Here is a 21,452-nt window from a genome sequence, read left to right as displayed (position 1 = left end):
TATCTGAATCTCTGGATGACTATTTGAAATGTTTAAAATCTATGGTATATACAGAAAGTCAGACAAGATGTTATCATGGTCTCTTCTAGCCTGTGAATATATGAAACACAAATTTTTTGGCTATGTTCATACAATCAAAATTGTATAAGTATAGTAGATTTTAATCTTCTACTACTCATTCATTTGATGCTGAGATTTTAACAAGCAGACAAGTGTTTCAAATCTCATTAAATTAATTGTGATTTGACACAATACCTTAGCTCATACACACACACGCACAAAAGTAATATGCAGGGGAATCTATCTTTCTGCAGGCCTGATGCCACTTTTACATCCACTGTATAGAAAAAAGTTGTTTTTAAAAAATTAATCTTACACTGTTTCTGTTCTAATTTATTGTGAATTTGACATGTGAGTTACTAATAACTTTTACAATTACTGATCTGTCATACACACACATATCTTCAAAATAAATGTCCCCCTTGACAACACATTGATCTCCAAATTCAGGAAGCTTGTGAACTGCTTGTATAATGCTACAACTATACAACTATAACAGCTATCATTTCACTTGGGAAGAAAGAAGTTCTAAGGCTGGGATGGTCATTCCTTTGAGGTTTATTGATCTAAATGCAGAAGATCATGGTGGATAGGTTGGAGGAACAGTGATAGATCATGGATACCTGCTTCAGAATGGTTACCTGCTTGCACATAGCAATGATCAGTTGCAAATAAATTTTAGCCCATCATCCAATAACCTAATTGCTGCCTTCTAACCACCAGGTGATTCTGTCTGTGCTTCCCTTCTGTCCAGTATTAAGAACCTTCTCAGCATGCCAGTGTCAGATTATTAACTCTGCTTTCATTGTCAAGTTGGCCTTCGTCTTTCTGATGAGGAGGCAAGAGCAACTGCAAAAAAATAGTACTTAACCAAACTTGTCAGAAAACAGTATTGCAAGTCACTAAGGTTAAAGGCAGTTTTAGATTACATGGGTTAGTATGTAAAAAGCTGTATGTAATAAAAGAGGATAATTTACCAGAGCTATAACAAAATGTTGTCCTCTGGTGGTGTCTATAGGCCCAGTGTAATAGGGACATTTCACAAAATTTATATTAGTAAGAGAGTTTTGTTGGAGGTCTCAATAAACCAAATCAGCAAATGCATGGGCTGAGCTTTCACTCTTCTAAATTTTTTTTCCATTCAAAGTAAAACAAAGCTATTAAATCTGAGTAAAAAAATCTGCACTACTACTCTATGTTTCATTCTGTTCTGTGGGCAGCTGAACTGAACCCCCAAAGCTACTATATTCTTACAACTTTTCAAAAGCACTTAGTTTTCTAAAAGGATTAAAAAAATACAGCCATTTATAATCATGTGACAAAATTGTGTTTGTCACCTGTGTACGTTAGCCTGGTTTTTATGATCGGGCTGTTGGAAAGCAACAAGTGATACTTGAGAGCACCTTCACTTTTCCCAAATGATTTATAGATAGATGGTGGTGTATTTAATGCAAAGTTTCCTCTCATATAGATTGATATGCAGAAGCCTCCCACTGCTCATTAATCCCTGATTAATATTTATGAGAATCTCAACCCTCATGTCTCTTCTATGCAGTGAAATCATGCACAATATCAGACAGCAAATAAAGGTGCTTGTCAGAGTGCATATTGGGATCTTGTGCAAGTCAAGCCTGCAAGACATGAGAGCAAATCTTCCCATTTCCAGTAATTTATTTTACAGTTAATGCGAGTGGGAATCTGTAGCCTGTGAGCTTGTCACTCCAATTGGAGTATATGCTAGAACTGTGAATTCTCAGATAGTTTCTTTCTTCACTCACTCCATATGAATGAATAATAAAGATTTTAATCCCAGATTTTCAAGATTTTCAACCATACATTGTGACAAATAACGTTAAGAGAAATAGGAATAATACTTAGCAACACTATAGCACTTTCTGTATGAGTAGTATACTGGATTTGGCTGAAATGGAGCTGATTTTTTTCATACCAGCCTGTATGGTGCTGTGTTTTAGATTTGTGATCAAAAGGGTTGACAACCCACCAATGTTTGCAAAGGCTTTCTCTGTTTCTCACTTTGCCCTCCCCGCAAGTAGGCCGGTGGGTAGGCAAGAGGCTGGGAGATTACATAGCGGGGATAGCTGACCCTAACTGACCAAAGGGATATTCCATGCTATATAACATCATGTTCTACAATTGAACTCCTCCTAAAGTAGCTGTTGCTCCTCCTAGGTGGGGGCTTAGCTGCCAGCTAGGGTCAACCCATCACAGGGAGTCATTAGCTTTCCATAAAAGCTAATGAGCTTCACAGTACCCAGACAAAGGGAAACTGAGGTAGATAAAAATGACTTATCCAAACTAACTTAAAAGAGACAGAAGTAATATCCTAAAAGGTGTTAATTGCAAAATGCATTTAAAAAAAAATGAAGTGAAGCTCATATGGATGAGTGCCTTATTTTCCTAATTTTAATGAGAAAACCCACCCATATATTTAAGAGTAGAATAATTATGTCTAAGTTAACAATGTTAGAAATTATTACTACTTCTATTGTCTCACAATATATATTCAAGACCTGTTTTTTTAAAGTATTTTTAAAGTATTTTAAATGGATTTAAAATATGGGATTTGGGTCCTAGTTTTATGCAACTGTAAGCCTGTACGTAACACAAAACCAGTGAAGAGTAAACCCATGAATTGTATCATTCTTTTTCCCAAAATAGTCATCATAATTATCACTATCCTATTTCCCTAACTCCTGCAAAACTATTAATCTGAAAACACTCATTACCAAGCTGACAAACAAAGGAATTTATATAGCAAGTCAGATTAATGCTCTACCAAAACTACTCCCCTCTCCTTCATCAGAGTATCAAATGCCTGAGAGTACAGGAAATCTTTCAACAAGTGAGTTTGGAATAACTTGCTTACAGGAACTTACCCGTCATTAATTTATGCCATGAAGTATGAATGTTAAACTCATATTTTAAAAGGTATTAATTTTGGAAATCTTGCTGGGTATTATTGTTATGCATCCACATTACCAGTTTTTACAAGTCTTACTCTCCTCGCTCTTATCACATTCAATTTTCATATTATTTATTCACGAAATTTCCATCACTTTAAGTTCCATTGTTTCTGACAGGTATAAAGGGTAAAACAAATTTTCTTCTAATATAAATCATCACATGGTATACAGCAGATGACTTTTACTTATGAAAAAATGTGCAAGTGCAGAGTATGTTACCACAACAGGATTTATATAGCTAGCTCCCTTTCACTGTCCAAAATACTTATTCAATCACTGTTCTTTCAGGTGGTGAGCTACTTTCAAGCCAGACCCAATCCCCCTGTTACTGTAGAAAAATAGTTCATTATGTTTTTGAAAAAGTAATATTGGTTTTATATAAAATTCCAAGTTCTTTATCAAGTGTCAGTAGCTTTGACTATTGCATAGCACAATGGGAATATTTTACTTTTGAGTAATGAACAAGAACTCCTTTTTCCTCTTCAATATCTCACTGTTCTTATATATCTGTTATATCATTGTTCTTTCCCTCTTTCTATGCCAAAAATGCTTTGGATGTGATTAAACAATTTAAAATGTGTACAGGTTCCTGCTCTGTTTTCTGTGGGTTTGTTCCATAACAAGAAGCTAGATTTCAATAAATTAATTACAAAATGTATTGTAGAAATATCATTGGTAGAATGTGTTATGTATTGGTAGTGGCAAATGAATCTGAAAAACAGAAACTTGACTGAAATCTTTGATGACTCACCTAGTTCTATAGAAGGTTTCCTGGTTACAAGATGTCACACTTAGGTGCATAACTCCCCATCTTCATCCCAGTAGCACATAAGTAAAATTTTTCCTATTTTCTAGTATTGGGAAAAGGCATACTGAGAAACTTATTCCCGATGCCAGAACGTTGGTAATTATTGCCTGAACTTCAGCAGTGCCACATTCTAGTATCCCTTTCCCTATCTGGAAAAACTTGTCATTGTTTTCAAACCAAAATACATAGTCATTACACAAGGAGGTTGTATATTGTTCAGCCTTCTCTGAAGGCAGGTGATATAGCCACAGGGCAAACACTTACCCTGTGAGTTGTTGTATTTCATAGTTAATGCAACGCTGATTAGAACTGACAAGGATTCAGCTATCATTTTGTTACGACTGTGTATAGGTGTGCAGCAAAGGATCCTTATGCGTCTAAGAATTCCCCTGTCTTCAGACCCTTTTTCTGTCATTTAAATCCTACAGGACAGAGTGAGGGATGAGAGGGGAAAAATACTACACTGGTGCAGTGCTGAGACTGCATGAAATAGGATTCTCACATACCTGCAGTTTACTTACTCCCAGTCTGCAGAGTTTTAATGGAGGTCTTCATTATTTGATATAAAAAGTGAATGTGTTATGTAACATAAATATGCATACACGTGTATGTGTATATATAGCAGGTATAATATCTCAGTCTGCAGTTGAAATCTAGGGAGAACAACATGCACTAGGGCATCCCTCCTTTGACTGCTTTTTCTTCTAATACCAGAAGCAGATGAGTAAAAATCATTTTTGCCTCACATATTCTGGGCTTCAGTCCTAATGCTCCAAATGTTTTCACTGCTCCTCTCTGCACAATCCTGTATCTTCCAAATTTGCCTATGAGGAGCCCACTGATGCTTTTTCAGGTCATATAATTACAGAATCACTGAATGTTAGGGATTGGAAGGGACCTCGAAAGATCATCTAGTCCAATCCCCCTGCCGGAGCAGGATTGCCTAGACCATATCACACAGGAACGCATCCAGGCGGGTTTTGAATGTCTCCAGAGAAGGAGACTCCACAACCTCTCTGGGCAGCCTGTTCCAGTGTTCAGTCACCCTCACCGTAAAGAAGTTTTTCCTCAAATTTAAGTGGAACCTCCTGTATTCCAGCTTGCACCCATTGCCCCTTGTCCTGTCAAGGGATGTCACTGAGAAGAGCCTGGCTCCATCCTCATGACACTTGCCCTTTACATATTTATAAACATTAATGAGGTCACCCCTCAGTCTCCTCTTCTCTAAGCTAAAGAGACCCAGCTCCCTCAGCCTCTCCTCATGAGGGAGATGTTTCACTCCCTTAATCATCTTCGTGGCTCTGCACTGGACTCTCTCTAGCAGTTCCCTGTCCTTCTTGAACTGAGGGGCCCAGAACTGGACACAATATTCCAGATGCGGCCTCACCAGGGCAGAGTAGAGGGGGAGGAGAACCTCTCTCGACCTGCTAACCACACCCCTTCTAATCCACCCCAGGATGCCATTGGCCTTCTTGGCCACAAGGGCACATTGCTGGCTCATGGTCATCCTGCTGTCCACTAGGACCCCCAGGTCCCTTTCCCCTACGCTGCTCTCCAACAGGTCTATCCCCAGCTTATACTCATACATGGGGTTGTTCTTGCCCAGATGCAGGACTCTACACTTGCCCTTGTTATATTTCATTAAATTTCTCCCCGCCCAACTCTCCAGCCTGTCTAGGTCTTTCTGAATGGCAGCACAGCCTTCTGGTGTGTCAGCCACTCCTCCCAGTTTTGTGTCATCAGCAAACTTGCTGACAGTGCACTCTATTCCCTCATCTAAGTTATTAATGAATATATTGAATAGTACAGAGTCAAATGGTAGGCTCCTTGAAAGTGATGACCTTTCCTTGTCTTCTCAAGGGATAAACTTGCTCTGTCCCCTTAGGATTACACATAAACATTTTCATGACTCAGTTGATGAATTGGATAGTTGAATGCTTGTATTTCAGTATCATATATCCTTTAGAATAACTGTGCTGGATCTCAAGCCACACAGAGTTGAATTTTGTGTGGTTCTGATAAGGATTTCAAGTAATACACCTTAAAATTAAAAAATGTGCACTTTAGACTAAGCCCACATGTAAAGTGAGTACACTGCCACAATAGCCAGTGTAAATTCAATTACTGTATTTTTTACAATCTGGTCTTTTCATCAGTTTATTAAAAATTGATATATGAACCAGGAAATAAAAAATGACAAAAACAACACACGGCTTAACTCTGTCTCTTCCAGAGTACATAAAAATATCAACTGTTTATATTTACATCCCTAACACTTTGAAATAAACAAGAAAAAACATATTTCTGCAGTCCTAATCAAGCACAGCTTCTTCTCTCCTTTATGATCATATCAGTAGGCAATAAGGAGGTTGAAGAATTGACATTATGAACGTTCAGCCTCACCTCCAGCCTCACCACATCTCACTACAAAAATCACTCTCTACAGGTATTATTCCTTTCCTGTAGACACCTTCATTTCAATGCACAGATATGCATATCTGCATATGAGTTAAACATCTAAGTTGCTATTTTTGCCAGCAGAGATCTAGTCCATACAGTCAACAGTCTAGAGAATTTAAGATGACCAGTGCCAGAGCCCTGTAGGAGGTGAGCAAAATTGCCTTCTAGACTCCACTATCTGTAGAGACTAGATCTCCATTAACTATAACCGAAAAGAACTATAACAGCTTACACCCATGGATACACTGTATTTTTGCACTTAAATCTATGTTCCTACAATCTGAACCTTGCACTCACCGTAAGTATCCTATCAGAAAGCAAGCATAATATCCAAAACCAGCCCTATAAAAATTTGCACAGATTTGGAAAATCAGTTTAAATGACTAACACCATATCAGGATGGAACAGCTACAGTTATGCTTGAAATGAGATTGTTGGTTTTCCCAAGCCATTATAATAAGTTCAGGTATCACATAGCTGTAGAGGCTATTAAAGCTGCCCTTTGTAGTCAGAAATTAAAATGACTGCTTAAAGGAGCAGCTAGCACTGCTACAAGTGCCTGGATAGAGAAGAATATTGTGTAAGTTTCCATGCAAAACAGAGCTAAAAGCAGAGATGATGGCCCTCCCAGAATTTTCAGGGATCTCTGAAGACAGTTTTCACAGCTCTCAAAGAGTAGCTTTAACAGAAAACCATGAATTCACTTTGCTATCCACAAAAAAGTGTATTTTTCCAATCGTAACGATCAGCTTCAATATTTTCTCAAGGCTGGAGAGTCATCAAAAAGACAAATAAAAGCTCTTCAGAGTCTGCCTTTCATTTTTATTTTCATAGGGTTTTGCAGAGCTCTAAGAATTGCATGCAAATCTTATAAATGGATTTTCCAAAAGCAACTTTGTTTATTGCTATATCTTAGCGAACTATATTTTCAGGTCACTATTAAAGTATTTGACATAGTCTGTTAGAAATAACACCAGTCTACTGCAAAATATCAATATGACTTTTAATAGCTCTCATTCAGCCATTGTATTTGCAAATTATAACAAATATTTTTCAAGAAATACTAAATATAATGGATTGTGGCTAGTAATCATGCTATTTCTACTGATTTTAACAGTTTAGGAAATTTCCTGTTTTTAAAAGATGAATTTTAAAAGCATTTCTGTTTGAGCAGACAGGAACTATGAAAGCTGTGCAAGGGAGTGGTACGCTCACTATGTTACACAATTTTTCACATTCTAGAGCATGGGTCCTGAACGGATAAACCAAGGAAGAAATTCAAACCTACTGAGGCACTATTACTTGAATTAATTATACCAGAGTTAGGCTCAACTTTTCTTACCTTTAATTGCCTTTATAATACTGTGAGATTTATACAAGGTTATTGTGCAAAACATACTAAAGCAAAGGTCACAAGAGAAAAAAATTCATGAAGAAAACCTGAAACTCAAGGCAGAACTTAGGGCAGCCCTGTATGAACAAAATTTATTTTCATTTGCTGCATTTGAAAACCTTCAGTTCATCCTATAATAATACTGCATCTCCAGTAGTTATTCAGACTGAAGGATAATACTGAGACCTGTAACTATAAAAATTAGTGAAGATGTAATCTTATTTTGATGGGAAGTTCTAGTCAAGTAAAGTATGAATTAATAATGGACCAGATATTCCATACAAAGTTTCAAAGTTATGTGAATTCTGACACTGAATCTTCAAGATTGTTTTTGCAAGGTACCATTTTTTTCCACCCTTCAGACAGAGCAAGTTAGTTTGCATCTCCTATGCACAAATAGCCAAGCAAGATGCTAGTGTGGAGCTGCCAACAAGCGGTAAATGAACAACCTGGCTTCCTGTATGTTATTTTCTTCCTTTAGACAAGCCATATATATTGCTTACTAGTGCAACTGCATTCATTATAAAAGAAGAAATATCTAAGCACTGGTTAAAGAGACAAAAAATAAAAGCTTAAGAAATTTTTTCCTAGAAATTAGGATAAATTTCATTATTTTTTATTTCATTTAATAAATGAATATAAAACATAAAACTGTATTTATTGTTGAGTTCAGAAAGATCGACAGAATAGAAGATGATGATGATGTAAAAACTGATGCCCTCTTTCCTTTTTGTTTCTGGCCCTACAACCACAGATTACCTTCATGAAGTCAACAGACATTTTTTAAGAGATATCTGAGATCAAACACTTAAGCAAAATTATGTTCTCAAAAAAAGAAAGCAAGTAAAAGAGAAGAGAATTAGATGAGCTACAATCAAAATTGTCTGTACAAAAAGCAAACAGCAGTACTGTTGTACAAAAGAGAAGTTTTTTAACCTGCATAACAATTCAAGAAAATAATAATAAACATTACCTACTTTATCCTGAATGAATAACAGTTGTGTTTAAATCCCCTCAACATTCCATACATCAGGGACCATTTTTTCAAAATTTATGCAAAAAAATCAACCCAGGAAGATAAACTTCTATTACTACAATGTTTGATCAAATCTGCTGACAAAAAGTTTTCTGAGACTCAAAGTAAATGCCATTAACTGCCCATGAACAGTCTGGTAGAAGATCGGGGTAGACCCTGATCCTATAAAAAGCTTCTAATCTGGCAACATGGGAAAGTATTAGCATTTAAACAAAATTCTAAAACAGAAGTGTGTTATATACCAAACATTTTTTCTGATGAAGTTATCCAGAGTAGCTCTGGAGAAGGAAATATTAACAATTAAGGAAAGAAGAAAATTAGTCTAAGAACTGTTTTCTTAGCTGTATAGCTCAATTGTCTCCACTAGTCCTTTGAGATTTCATCACCAGCACAATAAAAAAAACAGATGCACTTTTCCCTCTAACTAAGGATTTTCTAAGAACTTAACATACAACACTGCAACCATTATTTCCTCTGTTAAAATTACTCTTCACTTTATATCCATACAGATTATTCTAAGGAAGAATGTTTACACTCATTTATTTTACTTCAGAGGCCTTGCATTCATACCGTTTAAGTCATCACATAATTAATTTTCCTTACTTAAGTAATTTTAAAATACACCATTTCTTTTTTATTGCTATTTTCTATTACAGTTACTGCAGTATATTGCACAAATAAAATATTTACCTCTAGATAAAAAACTCACTTTTCATTTTGGAAGTGTTTCTGATATCAAAAACTATCAGCACTGCAAGGGCTTGCCAGTCTTCCCCTCAGGACTTACAAAATTATTGTTGCCTACAGTAGTTGATTTCTGGCAGGTTGCTGAGAAAAGACCTTTCTTTAATTTCTGCAGTTCAGAAATGGCTGTTTGATGATAACAAAAGGCTAAGTGGATTTTGCCCAGTAGCTACTGCTCATCAGCTCAAATGGTGCCTTTCTTTTGGGTACTATAGCAGTCTTTGACTTTTGAAGTTTGTTTTCCTAATTTTGTTCCAGATGCTCTTTACAACATTAAGAACACTTGCTTCATATTTTTGTTTTGCATCAGAAAAGGCTTTTTTTCTCCTTCCTTGATATTTCTGTATAACAGCATTAAGCACAAAGCATCTTCCTATCTGAGGACATATTTACAACTTGAAGAACATCTTGATAATTCTCTATTTTTGTAAGTGTTTATGTGTGTGAACACATATATTCACACACACATCTGTAAAAGAGTTGTGTCCTCTTCAATTTTATTTATTTACTTGTTGCAATTACTGTAAATGAAATATTTAAAAAAGCCTCCTAACAAAGATAGAAATAACATTTGCAGCAGCAATGTGTGACTGATAACGCACCTGGGAAATATTAACATAGTAGTCCGAAGAAATAGGAATGGGGAAAAAATTGGTCAAAAAAAGAGAAAATTAAACACAGAACAGAAGGTTGTGGGGTCACTTATGGAGAATGAGTAATTTTACTGTAAAACAAGATCTTCACTGTCAGTACTGTTTGATGAATGAAAGAGTCAGTTCTCATGAAGAATGGAATTTGAAGGCAGGTCTCATTTTCTGAAAGTATTGACTATTTTGTTATACTCTTGCATGGGAAGAACTTCTGGGTTTTGAAAACCTCATGTTTCTGAGTTCTTACAGACTTGCACATTAAATTTTGCATCTGTACCTTTCCAATTAGAAGAAAAAATTGTCTATATAATAACAGGAATTCTCTGAAATTTATAACGTATGCAGAAGGAAAGAGGAAAATTAATATATAGATATAACTTGCTTTCAATGAAAATCAGTACTATTTGTATTCTTAATTGTGGATGCAGATTTAGGAATATCTTTTTAGGATGAAAAATGGGTGGCAGCAGAGATCTAATCCATAAGAACTCATATATGCTTCAAACGTTTACTTGATAATATTGTCAAAAAGAAACATAGGTCTTCATAGATTAATTTAGAAAGGAACTTAATATTCAATTGTAAGATCTATGAAACCAACGTTTTTAGATCTATAAGAGTGGATTCTCTTAGTAATGATAAAATTCCTGATTAGATCCCAAAATGTACTGAAATAGAAAAGGGATAGATACAGCAAAGGCTGGGGGGAAAAAATAAAATCCCAAAAAAGGCCTGCTGTGTCTCACAGAGGTTCTAACAACTGCTGAACATCACCTGAGAGATCTGAATGAAAGGGAAGTGATCTTTATAGTAAATATTCCAAGATTTCAGAGACTGACATTCGCAGATTTGTTCTGGAAGCACTGAAGATCTTCTTTCTTTTCTGCTATTGCTTTGTACATACTTCATAGAAGTGAACACGTTTTCTCTATGTCCATTCTCAGTCAAGGAATTCAGTGTAGAGAAGATTATGAAGTCAATGATTATGAAGGCCCCACAGTCAATGAAGGCCAAATATACTAAAATGATTCTTTCTTTCTCACTTTTTTTTTTTTATTAGCACATACTGACCATTATTTGGAAAAATAAGGGTATCAAGAACTTCAAGATAGCCATGCAAGACAGAAGGGAAGAAATATAATTTCTACAAGGGCTTGAAGGAATCCTGACAAGTGCTATCTTCTTAGAATAAAGGAATCTCCTCTAATTAAGCTTTGCACTCAGAGCTTGAATTTGAATAGAAAAATTTCCATTCCTAGACAATAAGCGACAGAGACAGGAGTGAATGTTACAAAATAGATAATTTTTGAGCATTAGTAAGCTTTCAGTAAGAGACAATAATGGAAGCATGGTGTCCGAGTTTATCCTACATCACCTTTAATAAGATTAGCTCTAGGCTCTAAAAACTGAGCACCACAGATTTAAGTGCTGCTGAGCCAAAGTGAATGACATTGTAAGTACCACCAACAAAAGCCCCATTCGTATTGTAACAGTTTCAACTTGGGCAGAAAAATCACAAGCAATACAATCTTTCAAACACTTATTTGTGGGAAAGACTCTATGCAAGTTGTCTTCTGTAACAGCTAGATAAACCATGTAAGTGCTTACAAGAGAAAGCTAAAAATTTCTTAACTAAAGTCTCATATTGATAACAAAAATAGCATACTGCCTGAAATCCTTTTAAAAATATATTATTTGTAATTTCTAGTTCTTTTTTTCTTTTTTCTTTATTTTTTTAATTTTATTTTATTACTATTTCATCTTAGATTTTACTTGCAGACCACTTAAGTCGTATCTCACTAGAGATCCAGAGAAAGGAAATGGACTGTCATCCCAAATTCATGCTGAAGAATATCTTCAAATGACCCACTGTAACGAACAACAGGGAAAATTTCCCCATATCTGGCCAGATACTATGGTGGCCTTTCAGTCATTTTTTCAGATCTTGCTGGAAGAGCTGACTTGTTTTAACATGTCACAGATAGCTCAGGTCTTCTGACTCACATTTAGTACACATTTGCACAGGGTAGGAATAAATCCTGAATTTTCATGGTACTAGTGATTCAGGAGTCTATGAACTGCCTGAGGGCACTCTCATGGAACACTTGCAATATGTGTATATGCAATACACTTTTTAATTATTGCAAATTGTTGTCCAACAATTACAGTATTCACAAGAAAATAATCCAATAAATTTTAGGACAAAGGAAAGAATCTTAATTTCTAGATTTTTAGAATCCAGGAATACATGAAACTATTTGTGTCATATAATAAAGGAACTTATTCTCAGCAAAAGTATATTTGTAGTGTTGGCAGCAAATGTGTTTTTCTTTCTTGTACCTGTGGGGTACTTTGTAGGGAAGGAGAGCTAGCAATTTAATAAAGAAAAATTTAACTTCATTTTTTAAAGCAATAAAAGTCAAAGAAAGGGCTAGCTACACAGACACAGTGAACAAAAGACATTCCTAAAGATGGTCCTAAATGTCAGTACAAGGTAGGATAGGATTAAGAAGACCTGGTGCTCCAGAAAATGTGGTAATATCAAGGTGGGCAGATGTCATAGGGAATGCATAGCCAAATTTATATATGCCAAAAGAAATAGTCAGCACTAGTAGAAAATGAATAATGAGGCAGAGATAAGGACTACAAAGGTGATAAATTACATATGTCAAAACAGTCTCAAAAGATCTTTTTCTTCATTTTAAAAATGAAGTTCACATACTGTTATAGCTGGGGATATGTGAATACTCAAAAAAAAACAAATACTGAACTTTACCACAATTCCTTTCTCTCCTTTTTCACTAGTGACCCAAATCAAGAAAATATTAGACTGAACCAAAAAAAGATTTTTTTTTTGGTACATAAGTAATATGATAAAACTTTATTTTTGGCACATAAAAGCACCAGAGATTACATTTGTATTGAAAATGAAAGATTATAACGGGAAAAAAATCAGGCACATGATCGCAAGTTGCTGTGTTCTAATTTGTAGATAATACGGGGGGTGGGGATTGGTGGTGGTGGCTCTGTTAAGATGAAAGTTTGGATATTTTATTCACAAGAAAATGTTCAATGCTACCAGTTGGGAACCCATGGAAGGAATACAGACAAAACAGTCTATCCATGTAGATTTGGAAGTTTCCCTGAAGTCTTTGATTCACATGATCACATAAGTATCTCAGCTTTACTAAAAATTAAAAGATAGGTTTGTAACATAACATCAAATAGGAAAGCTGAAATGTAATGAATAAAAATCTCTTCTAAATGCTTAAAAAAAATGTGCAAACGAAAATTTCCGAACAAATTTTCACAATTCTAAAGTCACAGATGTAAACCACAGCACCATTCTGGCTGCTATCAAGAAAATGAACTCCATCCAAGCCAGATCCAGCACAATTTTTTTAAATAATTGTGCTCTGGTAGTTTATTAGCAAACATACAGAAAAATGGTTAATTACATAATTTTAAGATTGCCTCAAAGCTAATAAATGAATCTTTATAACTTGGTTTATTTGGAAAACCAATGATTAATTAAGGCAGCCCTAAGATAACTTGTAATCACTGGATACAAGAATTTATGTGCCATAATTGCAGGGATTAGTTTCTTCTTGTAGTTGATAACATTTTTATACATTTCATTGTGTCATATATTTTCACATGCTGATACCTGCTGAATTTTTAAAAGCAGGTAGGTACAAGAAGATGACTACAACAGTTGTTTATTTATAATAATGGTTGGTTTGGCCACTTCAGATGGACAGATCATATTACTCCAAAGGTAAATATTCCTGTAATGACTTCTGCATGTGCAAAAGGGGAAAAACATACAGTGCAAAAAATATTTAGTTTATCGAAACTTCTCTTCACTTTAGTAGAGCCAACTAGACTTACTTAAGCCAGGTTCTGGCCATTTCCTGAGCTAATGGAGAAAGACATGTAAAACAAAAGGAATTTTCCTTTACTGATGCTATAGTTCTATAGTGCTGCAAAGGCTGGCTGCAATCTCATGTTTTAAGTAACATTTGAGGGATTTTTTGTTTCTAAATAGCCACACTGAAGTGGAAATGTTTTTTGATATAATTTTTTTTTCTGTTGACAGCTGGCATTTTCAGTTTGAGAGCTTTGTGAAGTTTCACTCAAGCTACCTGAGGGGAAAAGATTTAGAGCATGAATTGGATAAATTGGTCAAGCAGCATTTGTATTGTGCTGTCAGTGGCATGGGAAAGGGCATGCAGGACAATTGATTCCAGAAACAAGATAGTTTTCAAGACTGATTTCTTATATATACACGTATGTGTGTGCACATGTACATATATATTTCAGGGTTAGAAACAACCACAGATTTCAGTGCATTATAAGAAATATTTTTATTTTAGCTACATTTAAATATGTAATTAATTATTAATTAAATTTCATAACACTGAGCTGAAAGTGAACTTTAAAATTCAAAATATTTTCTCCATGAATTCCAAAATGACACGGATTAAAACATGTCGTATACACCTCAGAACATCAGGTCTTTGACAGATTTCAGTGACAGCAAATCTTAACTGTATTTGTGGAGTGCTGGCAGTTACTTCATGATTTCTGTAGGTGCTTTCCCACAGACACAGCTGGGAAACCTTACTGCTTAGCACATTTTAAAGCCTGCAGACACGGGTCCTTTTGAGTTAGAATATAAGGGTATGGGCATATGGCATATCTTGTACGTAAGTAAAGGATTTGGAGTTTCCTAGTTTGAAGATATGTAGTGGCTACATTTATGGGCTCCTAGCTTTTTTGGGCAGGACGTGTGAACAGAGGAGGAATGAAGTGGAGAATATAAGTTTGATACATCAAAGAGTACCTGCACACTTTCTAAAGTGGCACCTATTTCAACAGTAGTTGCTGTTGCCAATGGTGGTAGTTGAATAAAGTAAGTTTCAGAGCATTTAAACTGTCTGAACTAAATCTCTCAATCTTTCATCCTTCGTACTCCCTCTGGAAAAAGATGCTGTAAAATCCACTATTTAAAGCAAAAAAAAAAAAAAGATGCAGAAAAAGACTTTTTGCTGTCTCCTCTCCATCTTTTCCAGAAGTTTCTATGAGCTTCTTTTTACCAAAAACACATTTACAGACCAAAAGGGTCCTCCTTTTGGGTGGCAAATACACAGACAGCAGAAAGAATGACCAGAAGGTTTACTACTCTCACAAAGACACAGTTTACGGAGTGGGAGACTGCAGAGTGAACCCTTAATGCAGATGGACCTCCTTTGTGTGCTGTGCTGCGCTGCCATTGATGGTAGAATCATTGATAAATTCTACAGTCGTAGAAAATGCAGTTACTTTCTAGATCTTCTGTGCTTGCCCTGGTACTACTGAGATGCTTTCTCCAATTCCTCAAGCTTTCAAGTTACTTCCCCTGTAGCACTATATATGTTTATAGCCTGATGATTAAGAACTGTTTCAAACTTTCCACTCCCCTAATGGGTATTGTTAACTGGATTTGTAAAATATTAAATTGCCCCTTATCTTTAACCTAAATCATATTGTCTATGTGAAAAATTCAACCCCCAAATTAATTCTACCTCTTTTGTTGATGCTCTGTCTATAGTTGACTCAGCAATTACCACTCCCATTGTTTGACTTGCAAACCACTGAACAGAAAGTTCTTTCTGATTGTGTAGGATTTTTGAAACAAAATATTTTCTATTTGCTTATTTGCACAGAAATACTTAAAATGCTCTCACAGTCCTTCAGCTACTTCACACCTCTGTAGGAGCTTAAACTCTGGAATGAAGTGTGAATTTACTGAACAACCAGCCCACACCGGTTTCATTTAAGAAGGTTCACAGGAATGTACTGGCAGCACATTCCAATTACCTCTTAAAGAAAAGCTTAATTTTTGGACTGTTTTCTGCAAATGAATAAGTATAATTTTAGAAATACTGCTTCCCCTATTACCATACACAACAGAGAAATAAAAGAAAATACTGAAACTGAGAATATTTTAACTCTATTCAGATCCTGAGCCATCTCACCAGCGAGCTGATTGCTCATTCTTCCACTTGTAGGGTCAGGTACCTCTATGACATTTAAAATACTTGGTAAAAGATTAAAACATCTAAAAAGTTAGTGTTACTCCATTACAGTGAGTTCATTTAATATTGCTTTTGAAACATTTTACAGCAGTGTAATGATAGACCTTAATTTATTCTAATTATCTTTTGTTCACTTCAATTTACGAACAGTGGAGCTGAAATAATCAGCCCTTTTGCTCCCTAGGCTTCCAATAATATATTTTCATAAGTATTTTACAAGTCATCTTTTTGTAGCCATCACACTAGTTGCAAATGTCTATTTTTATGATAATGAATGGTATTAGCAGACAATTAAGGACAAGATCATTGGTTGCTCTGAACTGCTTTGGCACAAAAAATAGTTGACTGAATAAAATTTTCTTCTGAGTAAATGTACAAGGCCAAATATTGAAAATATATACACCTAATTCTTAAAAGGTGCATCTACAAAAGGAACAAGGTTTGTATACGTTTGCCCAAGTAATAACTGAAAAAAACCCAACCTTGGGATTTGTACCATTTATGACAGATTAATAGATCTCATCCTGTCTACTTTTGTGGCTCCAGTGTCTGATAAGTTTTCAACACAACCAGGAGGAGGGGGAGTTTTTTTTTTCCAAGCTGTGTGCACTAACAATATGGGCATGACAGCGTGCATGAAAAACCATGCTTTACATTCATTCATTCTTTTAGTATAATTCAACATATATTGGCAGTGAGTGAACATATCAGAGGTAAAACAGCAGGACAGGCTTTTTCAAGACATGCAAGATGAACATATTTCTTCCCTTTGAAATCTTCAGACTTCCAACAGCAACTCTGTGCAAACTTCTCTAAGGGTTCTTTCTGTTAATAATTATTACTGTTTTGTGCCATAGCCTCTTTTTCATTGCTGATCAACTAAGAATTTTTGTGCATTGCACTACAACTAGCTGGCACAGGAAACTCATGAAAAGCCATGGGAAACCGACTTCCTCTAAACTCTAAGCTTGCATTTTGAAATTTTGTGAGAAAAATAAGGAATTTTATTCCGTCATGAAGGAATGCCCAAAGGCATGAGGCAATCTCTCCCTTAGAGTCAGCAGGTGAATTAGTCTTGTCAAAAAAATACATAGAATTTCTAGAATTAAGTCACCTACGTTTTTAGAACCTTATCATGGGGTTTCAACCTGATCTATCTGCAGCTGAGGCTCTCTGTACAAACAGGGATTTGCTATCTGGAAACATCCATGGGGTGCTCTACACATTAGTAGGGAGGTAACTAGTAGATTTTTACTAAAACTAATATCTATTGTCTTTTTTTTAATATATATATTTATAAATGTTTAGCAGTTACAAAAGAATTACAGCCAAAACATTGCTTGATTTCTAATGGTGTTTGACTGCACAAAACTGTTTCTCCTTCATCTCAGCAGTGGAAGGAAATAGTTTGAATGGAACATAAAAGAGAGATACCTCCCCATTCCCCCAAAACTAACTGATGGTACCAAACCTACCACATTTCTCTGCCCAAGATGATAAAGCTTCTTTTCTTGTCCTTTTCTGTACACATATCAACTATTCACCAGTTATAAAAGAGGGTTTAAAAATAATAGAATTGGTCAATTCTTCCTCTACTTCTTTTGGCTCATGCCTATTTAGTTTGCTTAGCTGTTTTAACAGCTCATGACCATTGTTTAGCGCATGACTGTTATGTTTGCTGGTTATCAACCCAAAGTGTTATTTGCCCTGACTCCTGCTGTACTGTAAGTACAACCTAACATTGCTTCAGTCTGTGGTAGGAAAAGTCTGGGAAAACATTTTTTTTTCTTGGGATCAAGTATTGTCTACCTCAGGCCAAAAGTTTTAGTACCTCTTCAAATGTCTGATCTGGGGGAAGTGCATCCTAAATTATCTGCTGCGCAAGAGAACATTACAATGTGTGGAGTATTCTTTCTTAATAATGGTCAGCCCATTTCCATTTTCATATATAAAAATAACCCCTCTAAGTAAAGCAAATGTGTAGCTCCGTCTCTTCTTAAATAAAATCGTTTTGCAATAAGTTTTAAATACATAAATATGTGTTATTACCAATTAACATTTTAGTTATTATTAAAAAGAAAAAATTAATGATCCACCATAGCTTTAAATTATTCACCCTTATTTCTGTTCCTACGTGTCAACAAGCCTACCTATCTTTACCTTCTGTCCCTTATTCTTAACAGTGATTAAAGAATAACCAACTGGACAGAATATGCAGTAGATGGTAATACATTGTAGATGGTAGTAGATGGTTTGTGTTAATTGTGTTACAAAACTTAATTCATACTTTTAAGTGATATGCCTTTTTTGCTTAGAAATGCCTTTATTCAGACAGAAAGTTTGGTTCTGGATGCTAATTTGGTAAGACATGCACACTCTGTCTTCTGCTCCATCATTCAAAATTTTAGTTTACCGGTGACAAATGCACCCAGCTCCAGAAAGCTTTCATTCTTCTGGAAGGGGCTCATGTTACATGGTCAAAGGGAACTGACTTCTAATAAGTAGTAAATAGGGCCCCTTGAGTAGTTAACTATACCAGCTAACTCAGCCAGTGGGGTTATTTCCCTTGTAGCTGTTTTTCGCCATTCACACTCATAAAAACCTCCCCTGGCTGGTACATACACCAAAGAATAATAAGCTCAAGCTTTATGTTTGTTGCCTAACATCCTTAACAAACATATTCTGTTATTGAGCATTTTTATTTTTGATTGGTGACAAGTTAGATTTAACAGACAGTTTTTTCCTACATCACTATTAATGTGACAAATACAGTTAATTAAAAACCTTTCCTGTTACACTGCTCACATAGTTCATTTTTATTTATACAAAAAAAATCAAAGTACTTGAAGGCCAGACATTCTATGTAAGGCAAATTCTTTAATGACTGACTAACTTCACACCAACAGCTCTTGAATGAATACATGTATTTGACTACATAATGTTTTTTTTTTCCTTTTCTAGAAAAGGCACTCAGAATTAGGTAGCATTTTAGAAAATAAAGATAAGATTCTCTTCATTTCAAGTAAGCTCATGAGTAGGTAAAAAGTTTATTGATGTTGAATTGATTTTGTTGGTTAAAACCCACAAATCTATGGTTTTAGCATTGGACAAACTACTGCAGGCTTTTTGTCAGAGTTCAGAAATTTTCTTTGTCTTTATCTGGCATGTGAATGCAAAAAAAAAAAAAAAAAAAAAACAACAAATCTAAAGTTACAAGAAGACAATTATACTAGGCCTGAACTGATATACATGTTTATTATATGTCTGCAGTCACTTGTCCAATTTTATTCTTTCACTGTTTAATTGAATTTCATATTCCTTTTTTATTTCTGTGGGTTTTCTTTTATTCTTTAGTTCTTTCTCCTACGTTGCATCCAGGACAGGTGAAATGACTCATCAGCTGAAGGTAGCTGTGACTCACCATGCAAAGCAGGAAGTGCCTACTTGACATATTTAGGTAAAATATCAACTTAGAATTGTTTGAGTTAGATAACATGAGTTCCTCACTACCTTTGGACTGGGCCTGTTTTACTTTTCCCAGTCCTGGTCCCCATTCTTGCATGGTGTTTATCCCCACCATCTTTTTCTTTTCCTATTTACATGAAAATTAATGTATCTAAATGTCAGTTCTGTTGGGGTAGTACCTCTGGTACTTGGTAGCTTATGAAGCAGTAACTTTTGTTCTCTCAAGGCATACCTGTTCCAAATGTAGCAGAACTATGTAATGTTTTTCTAAGGCTGAGCATGAGGACTGCAGATTCCTTCAGGGACACAATGTGCATTTATCTACTCAATTCAAGAAATGTGGCACTAATGGTATTTAGTGTCAATTTACTATTCAGCTATATTAATTTACACATCCGCTTTTAAATTGCGTATGGCTGGTTGCTGATTTACTTGTTAGTTAAGAGTTTTGTGGAAAGTTTTAAAAAATTATCTTTCATTAACAACCCCTTTAGGAGAAGCCAAATGTTTTTTGATACAGAAGACTAGGTTCATCACAGGCACAGAGAGAGTAAATTCTGGAATCAACTGAAAATAATCCTAAACTGCATGTTTTCACATTTAAAAGACTACCGCTCACTACAATCAGAAATTTTATCTTTTTAAATTGAGATGCATACTTACACATGCGATTTGAGATTTTAGCTAACAGTGAACAATGATGTCTCATAATTGCCGGACAGTTAAGATCAACCTAATGAAAGCATTTATGTAGAAAATTGAACTTGGAAGAGCAGAATAAACAACTGAGTTAATTATTTGCAGAGGTGTTTTGAGCTGAAATAGGTCTGTGTCACCTTGCAAAACAGTCCTAAACATACAAAGTGCTAATACATATTAATTCAATATTCAGACGTACAAATCCTAGATTGCGGAATTTTTCAATCCCTACAGATAGAAATGTTATGGAAAAAATATGAAAAGAAAATGATATTTCACATTCTTAGTAATATAACTTGAGGAAGAAAATAAGAGGCCTTGGGGAGATCTTGAAAAGATTTCTGCTTTATGCCTGTATTAAGTGTTGCCCTTTTGTCCTCACACTCCCTCTTTCTCTGTCCCACATGTCTCTTAAAATCCAGCTTGTCACTTTGTTCCATTTTTCCATACTTAGAGTATTTCTATGACAGCCAGAACTGGTCTGTTCTTTGGTCAAACAGAACGACAACAACAATCGTACATTCACTGAAAGAAATACCCAAGGTCCCAAGAATTTACAGTGTTTCCTGTCATGGATTACAATATCAACTATTTTATCATCATACAATCAGCACCCATGAAATAAGACAAATTTTATTCATGCATCTAAACAGAGTTTAATACATAGAGCAGTGGAACTTTTGGTGAGATAAAGAAGAAAAACTCTAATAAATGAGTTTATTCTAATATCTAGCTTGTTTTCAATAAAACCCGCATTTAGTTTGTTTATTAAGAAGGCTGTTGCAAAGCAATATTGAAGTAGGTGGCATGGTCTCAAATTTTCAAGGTTTTTAAATTATATTGTCTTCAGAGACAATGTTATAGCTCATTTGAAATTTAATTATAATTCAGCTAAAACTTACCTAATATGGGTAATGATGAGGGTTGTAGCCGGAATGAAAAAGTCATCCACTCTGTCAAACTGCCTTCCCACTGGCTGAGTATGGATTGTGTGATGAGAAACACTCCCACTGGCTTGCGTTATCACCTACATAAAGTAATATCATTATAAACTATAGAAATACTCTTTCAAA

General features: G+C 35.3%; 1 protein-coding gene across 3 annotated transcripts in view; it reads right to left on the bottom strand.

The window, feature by feature from the left end:
* FSTL5 (follistatin like 5) overlaps nucleotides 1–21,452 on the bottom strand; it is a 322,017-nt gene that overhangs the window by 4,980 nt on the left and 295,585 nt on the right. For all 3 annotated transcript variants that reach the window (XM_068403643.1, XM_068403644.1, XM_068403645.1), the window contains one exon: nucleotides 21,282–21,406. In XM_068403643.1, coding sequence (XP_068259744.1) covers nucleotides 21,282–21,406 — 125 coding nt within the window. The remainder of the gene's footprint in view (nucleotides 1–21,281; nucleotides 21,407–21,452) is intronic.

The sequence above is a fragment of the Nyctibius grandis genome, chromosome 6 (genome assembly GCF_013368605.1).
Source record: "Nyctibius grandis isolate bNycGra1 chromosome 6, bNycGra1.pri, whole genome shotgun sequence".
NCBI lineage: Eukaryota > Metazoa > Chordata > Aves > Nyctibiiformes > Nyctibiidae > Nyctibius > Nyctibius grandis.
The sequence above is the reverse complement of the archived record's forward strand: the minus strand, read 5'-3'. Positions and strand labels throughout refer to the sequence as shown.